This window comes from Scophthalmus maximus, chromosome 8, assembly GCF_022379125.1.
Source record: "Scophthalmus maximus strain ysfricsl-2021 chromosome 8, ASM2237912v1, whole genome shotgun sequence".
Taxonomy (NCBI): Eukaryota; Metazoa; Chordata; class Actinopteri; order Pleuronectiformes; family Scophthalmidae; genus Scophthalmus; species Scophthalmus maximus.
In genome coordinates, this window is record NC_061522.1 from 18,049,894 (window position 1) to 18,057,350 (window position 7,457).

Here is a 7,457-nt window from a genome sequence, read left to right on the forward strand (position 1 = left end):
ATTTGTAAATATTTACTGATTTTTCCTGGTATATGATTTCAAGCCCCATCCGACAACAAAAAAAATCACACAGCCTGAATTATTTGAATGATCAATTAGAATTTGATTAATATGCAAATTTACGAACAAACCGTTCCATTTGAGCCTTCAGCGCAGCCTAATTAATCAACAGTTAAAGGAAATTAATACATACATCAATTCTGTCAGGAACATGCTTAGTTCAATCGCCCGTAAAATTGAAGTTTGAAGTATTAACTGGCTCCACAGGAAGGCTATGATTAAAACTCTACAATTCAGCTCTATTTAGATATATAGAGTGGTGTAACTGCAGGCAAATATAAAGTCGTTTAAAGATCTCATTTTTTAAATACTTATTCAATAATAATAATAATAATGATAATTTGAAATTGAGTGACTGAGGAATATGGATATACATTATTTTCTGCAATAATTGAACTAATTATTTCCTTCTTTTTGTGTGTGTGGCAATGCTTAAATACTGTCACTCACTGAGAGTCTCAAGGACCAGTGTCTTCATTTACACTTTGCACCTGAGACTTTTCCACAAGGTGCAAATAATAAGAGGGAGAGAGAGAGAGTGAGGGAGGGAGGGAGGGAGGGAGAGAGAGAGGGAGTATAAAAAAGGGGAGGGGAAGAGATGAAAAGAGAGGGCTGTACTATTGTTTCAGTAGGGACTCATGCATCAAACTTCAATTTTCCGCACGATTGAAGTAGTGATTTTTTCCATCTTGAAGTGAAATACTGAAATACACTTAAGACCTCCAGATTAATTACCACGAAGTGGTCCCTCAGACTGTAGTATTACTTATCGCTGGGCCCGCCTGACAAGCCCTCATAAAATAAGCAAGTGGAATCCATAAACTTAGCCTGCCTTAACACTCTCTCCCTTCATAAATATGCTTGATTCAGAATAGGCTGCAGAAGAGACACACACACACACACACACATACACACAAACACACACACACACACACACACACACTGAGTGGGAAAAATGTAATATACGCTTTGAAGAATCACTGTTTTCTTTCGGAGGCAGCTTTACAATAAATGGATACCTCTAATATACATATATATATATATATATATATATATATATATATATATATATATATAACTAAATGATTAGGCCAAATATTGTTATTAAGGTTTTATATATATATATAACTAAATGATTAGGCCAAATATTGTTATTAAGGTTTTATATATATATATATATATATATATATATATATATATATATATATATATATATATAAAACCTTAATAACAATATTTGGCCTAATCATTTAGTTAGTTTGTCACACACTATGGTACTTGTAAAGCAGATACAGGGACAAAGTGTCTTATTACTGAACAATATTTATCACCAATGCTAATTTCTACCACTACAACATTTAATATTATTAGTAACGGATTTACTGAGCCTGATTTCATGATGCCAACAGGAGAAATTAAATACATTATCTAGGCTACTGCTTATAAAGCGATGCTTCGAAAAAAAATTTCTAAATAAAAAATATACCTATATTTTCTATGTGTACATATAGAAATAGAGAGACTAATTTGCCTACTGAATTAACATTAGCTTCAGTCATATTAAACGCTTTTGTGTATCAACTTTTCAGGTCATCCTGAATAAAAAAATTTAAAAAATAGGAAAGGGAAAAAAGCCCGAGCCAACGCTACTAAACAACTGGGAAGAAGACAGCTCTACTTATCGTTCCTCCTAACAAAGAGGGTTAAACGGGAGGTTGCCTTTTGAATTCCTCCTCTGGACACTCTCTCTCTCTCTCTCTCTCTCACATCCCCATGTTTTCAGCTTCATTAAACTCCTTAAAGACAAAGGACGTGAGAGAAGAAGAAAAAAGAAAGAAAGATGAGAGACAAAAAGCACAAACAAAACTAACAAACACAAACAAAAGACCCCCCCCCCCCCCCCCCCCAGTGCCCGAACTCTTTATGGCTCCCTGCTTAACATTAAAAAAACAACTCCCACCAAAAATCCATTTCTTGTTTAGAAAACCCTCTTGGACAGAAGTCAAACATATTATTCCGCAGCTAAAAAAAGCGGAGGGACACAAGCGGCTCACAAGGAGAAAAAAAAGGGGCAGTTTCATTGTAATTCATTGACTTGTTCCAAACGCCAGGCGAAGAAAGAGGCGAGACATTAATAGCCGCAGATGCCCTCGTGGAGGGGGAGTCGGTGTGGCCTTTGTTCGCAGCCAGTTAAACTGTTTAAAAGGAGGGTTAACTCAATCCATCAAATTGTCTGAATTTGTGAGGAAATCTCCAAAACCATATGGCCTCCAAACGTTTGCGTCCTTTTTGTGCGGCGGGACACACTTGTCTCAGTATTGCTGCCTGCGGGGGAGCGGCCCTGCTCCTTTGTGGCCCGTCCCATCGGGGGAACGCGGCTCATTTGTCCCCACTTTTCATGCTTTACGCTCAAAATTACGGCCCAGTCCCGCAGAACAAAACAAAACAAAAAACAAAAAAACGGGAGAAGGGGGTCTATGAAGGCCCCGCAGAAAACTGGCCCAAAACCTTGTGCTTTTCTTTTTTTCTGTGGCATCCTCCTCTTTTTAAGCCCCCGGCACCAGATTTGTGTTTCTCACATAAATTTTTGCCACGAATGGAGAAACACGTCTGCGGGTCAAGAAGCCACGACACGCATTTAGGCAGTGAAAGGCGACGTGAGATTCCCGGCCACGAAATGTTTAGAGCATCATAGTAGAAAGGCGCACAAAGGGACCAAATAGTTCAGTATAATAACTCTAAATGGGCCGCTTTTGATCGGCTTCACACGCCCAGATTTGGCAAGGAGAGCGTGTTTCTAAAATGATTTTGTTTGTGTCCGCAAAAGAAAAAAAACCCACCAGGCCTTTGTATGCATAGAAATAAAAAGAAGAAGAAGAAGAAGAAGAAAAAAACCCCTCGATATTAATTCAAGAATTACAACATAAAAGAAATATTCAGAAAAGCCATTTTTATTCCCATAGTAGCCTATATACATTACAGTCTGTGCATTGGTTTTCATATAATGTCCTGATTTTAGAAAGGCACTTACAGGTGTACAAAAACATAACAAATTTAGGCTCTAACTGTAAATCTATTGTATCCAAACAATAAATCTAAAAAGTGGCCAACAGCTTTGTTTAAAATCGCCGCAGTGTTCTCTGTCGATCCTCGCCATCGCTGGAGCAGTCCCATGAAATAAACGCGACGCTGTGAATATCCGAGTTTTTGCCTTTCCGATCAACATCATCATCATCATCATCATAATCATGCACTGCAGCATCGGGACGCCGAATATGAACTGAAGTCAAGGGGTTACAGTCAGATGATGATGAGGAGGGGAGGAGGAGGAGGAGGAGGAAGAGGAGCCGGCAGTGACAAAAGTGACTCAATGGCGACTTGGCTCACAGAAAAGACAATAGCGTTTAAATTAAAGAGAAAAATAAAAAAAAGAATAAAGAAAAGAATAAATAGATAATGATCACAAATCAAATCATGCATTTACATGCAAAAATATGGCGGAAAAAACTGGAGCACTTTTGAGTGTGTGTGTGAGGACAGGCCTTTTGGAACAGGTGTGTGTGTGTGTGTGTGTGTGTGTGTGTGTGTGTGTTGGCCTACAGTGTAAAAAAATAGTGAGTTACTCCTGTCACGTTGGACCATATTGCTTTGATTGCAAGGAGTAACAGATCGCTAATGGATACACTGTAAAATACCACTGCATATTTCTCGTTTCTCTTTTCATGCGTCACTATGAATAGGTATTTCTGTGTCGATATAAAAGTCAATACATTTTGGTACACGTTCTGAGATATGGTATACAATATAGTAAGTTACAAGTCCTCGGTGGGATTTTTTTTTCTTCTTTCTTCTTTATCGTCTTTTTGTGTCTCTCGCCTTCTCAGCCCCACGCTGCGCCATCAGTCGTCCACATCAATCTCCACGTCCTCGTCCTCTGAGCACTCTTTACTCGTTGTGTGGTCTGAGAACGGGGACAGCGGCGACGACCGCAGTTTCTGCGCGAGCTCGAGCTCCTGCTGGCCGCCCCGCGCGGGCGACTCGGGTCGCGGGTGGCCCAGCGTGCCGTTGGCGCATTTCTCCAGGTCCGCCAGCTTGGCGAGCTTCTCCAGGGGGACCTGTCCCACGGCCTTGGCCGACTCCACGTCGGCCTTCATCTCCTCCAGGTCCCGTTTTAGCTTGGCCCTGCGGTTCTGAAACCACGTGATGACCTGCGCGTTCGTCAGGCCCAGCTGCTGCGCGATCTGGTCCCGGTCGGCGGGGGACAAGTACTTCTGGTACAGGAAGCGCTTCTCCAGCTCGTAGATTTGGTGATTGGTGAACGCCGTCCGGGACTTCCGACGCTTCTTCGGGGTGGACCTCTGGCCGAACAGAGTCATCCCGTCCCGGCCTGTGAGGGAGACAAGGAGGCGGAGTGAGACATCGCCGATTGACGCAGGTGCACCGTGGCTCTGTCGGCGCCGCTGCGGCGTGCGCGTAAAAGTGACCACAACGCAAAAATAAGAGTGCAAGTGATCTGTGAAACACTAAATCAGTTAAGCCCCCGTGGGAGCAGGTCATTACAAGAATATTACGCAGACACCACTGGGAAATATGAGCAGCAGACACATGAGGCCCTAATATATATATATTTATTTTTAAAGGCGGAGGCGATTTATTTCGTTGAAGAATAAACTTAACGCGCCTTGGTTCGATAACACATTTCCTTTAACACAAGAGACAAAAAAAACTTGCCCTGGTTATTATGAACAAGTGCAATGAATAAATACAAGGCGCAGCCGAATTGTCATTTTCTGCCCAGTGCAGGCCCTCGCACGAGACGGATGAAACGAATGCATAACGTTTGGAGGAAGAAAAACAACAACTACAAAAAAGCGATGCGTTTCCCTTTTGCAGTGTTTTCGGAGGCGATGGACATTTACCTTCGGCCGCCTGCAGGACGCTGACCTCCAGCCCCTTGAACGTCTTGCTGGCCAGCTCCTCCAGCGCGCAGAGCGGCGAGGTCTGGTTGAGCAGAGCGCGGCTGGACAGGGGGACACCGGACGGACGGTGCTTCTCGGAGGACGAGATGAGGTGAGCCGTGCCGCATATCGTGTAGCTGCGCTTCACGGACGGTTTGTTCAGGATGTCCTCGATGCTGAAGGGAGTCAGCGGCTTGTTGGAGTTGGCAGGAGGCGGCAAGTGGTCCAGCGGACTTCGCCTCCTGTTTTCCACTGCATCACATTTGGCCACCTCTTTGGATGTCATCATTGGCTTGTACGCAGAGGTTTTTTTTTTGGCTCCTTACGGGACTTCGTTGAAATATTCAGCGATTTAAAAAAAAAAAAGCCAGAGTGGGGAAAGTCACATAACAGTCGGAGGATAGAAAACCCCCCCCGAAAAAAGAAAAAGAGGAGAGAGGGGAGAATGAAGTAAAGACAATCTTATTCCAAAATGAGGGTGGTGGTGGTGGTGGGGGGGCGGGGGGGGTGTCTTCAAAGTGTCGATCCTCGGGAGCAGCAAGTCCGCAGGAGTGAGATGCCTCCCCGAAAATGGCGAGGTCCTCGAGAGTTGACGATTACTAACAAGTTATCGTCGATCGGTAGGTAATCAATTATCTCCAGTGGCACTTTCGCCCTCTTCCCTTTTCACTCTTTGACTATGTTGCAGTCCAGCGCGGGGCTTTTTGCGACTGGGGGTGTCCCATTAATTAGGACGCATGGCTGGAAGGAGGAGGAGCCCGGCGGAATTATAACGCTTTGTGCTCTTATCATCTTTGGTCTCATTTAGTCGTGTGGCGAGATACCCGAATAGGTATGTGGGGTAAATGAGGGGAGGCAGAGAGAGAGAGGGAGGGAGAAAGAGAGAGAGAGAGAGAGGGAGAGAGAGAGAGAGGGAGAGAGAGAGAGAGAGAGAGAGAGAGAGAGAGGGAGATCACAACCCGTAGCCTACTTAAGCGTTTTTACGCGTAAAACTTCCAGTTTCCGTTCAGCAGCAGGGGTTTTGTGTAAAAAGTATTTGGATTATCCGGATGTTGTCACACACTAAAAAGAACAACCGATGGGTCGGCTCAGCCAGGGGCTGTAGCTGTACTTTACATGTCGCAGCCGTATAGTCAGAAGGATGTTTCTCCTCGACCCAAAAGCTCGGATGATCCTTTGTTTTGTAAAGGTAATGTCGAGCCGGGCGCATCCATCAGCTCTGACGATCCCTCCTCCGGGGCGGGAGAGCAGCAGCAGCAGCAGCAGCACGCGTCCCCCTCAGCGACGCCAAACTCCGGGGGCCATAACTCAGGCGAAAGGGCTCCTTTTATATCATCCGAGAAAATAGTTGGTCTCCTCTCAAATTTCCCCGCGTCCTCCAGGTTTGACATGATGGGCTTATTTCGGTGCTGTTCTTGTAAAACTCTGCGACAGGCCGTCTGCATACCAAGACATATGTTTACAGTTGTTATTTGATGCCATCAATATTATGTTGTTGTTTTTTAATGTAAAAAAAAAGAAAGGTGTAAATAATAGTTTTCAATTCCATGATATTTCAGTTTTAATTTTATCATTTTTTTTATTTGCAAAAATACCGGTGATTTTATTGCGTTATGGGCAATTTTTAAATCTATATACATAGGTATTATTATTAGTCATTGTGTGGCGTGTGTTATTAATGCTGCTGTTATTTAAATATATTAATTCAAATAATAAATATAATTGTAACAATACTTCTTTTTAGCTTCATAATTAATGTCAGATCTAGATGCTGTAGTCGATGGTGTAACACGTCACTGATGACCAGTGAGAATAAAACATCAACATGATGATGATGATGATGATACTCGTATTTCTTCGATTAGCCATTTCAATGTTTGAAATATAAACATTTTATTAGAACACCAGCCATTGCCTCTGCACTGATATACATTCATTTAAGCATTACGTTATGATCCAGTTTCTCATGAACAGGATAAAGAAACAGCAGGGAACAGGTAGGAAACAAACGAGAGAGAGAGTGACGTTAAGACATTTTATTTTGCTCTCATCTGTTAACCCCCCTCCCCCTCCACCCTCATCATATTCATATCAAAGCAATAGTCAGACACCTTCTTTTCAACCAAACTTTAATTTACAGAATGTATACATTTTTTCGTTTAAAAAAAAAACGTGTGAGAGGGAGTAAACTGTTATTTCTGACTGTTATGTCTCCAGTTGAACTTTAACCATATGAAAGTCAAAAGCAGCTATGAGCACTTTTAGGCTAAACCACAGTTTTTATCTGCTGCTGGTGAGGGGTCTGGGGGGAGGGGGGCGATCTGATTTCAGGAGCGGAGGTGTTCAATAGATTTTTGCTGAAATATAACCCACATGTTCCTCTCACGTTTTTATTTCCTGCTGAATGTCTGGACATCTACTTTAATAAAACTCTGAGCT

At 42.8% G+C, this 7,457-nt stretch overlaps 1 protein-coding gene across 1 annotated transcript; it reads right to left on the minus strand.

Moving 5' to 3' along the window:
* Nucleotides 1-3,012: 3,012 nt before the first annotated feature.
* On the minus strand, nt 3,013-5,456 carry lbx1b (ladybird homeobox 1b). Its single transcript, XM_035637298.2, has 2 exons — nt 4,980-5,456; nt 3,013-4,447 (listed from the first exon to the last, which is right to left on the minus strand). Exons 1-2 carry the CDS (start codon nt 5,305-5,307, stop codon nt 3,960-3,962), a joined length of 816 nt encoding a protein of 271 aa, XP_035493191.1. The 5' UTR covers nt 5,308-5,456; the 3' UTR covers nt 3,013-3,959.
* Nucleotides 5,457-7,457: the final 2,001 nt, after the last annotated feature.

Bases quoted from the DNA above. Each gene is read 5' to 3' on its own strand.
- lbx1b (XM_035637298.2), bottom strand. From the start codon at position 5,307: ATGATGACATCCAAAGAGGTGGCCAAATGTGATGCAGTGGAAAACAGG. The intron at 4,448-4,979 runs GTAAATGTCCAT...TCTCCCTCACAG, and splicing joins CGTCCTGCAGGCGGCCGAAG to GCCGGGACGGGATGACTCTG.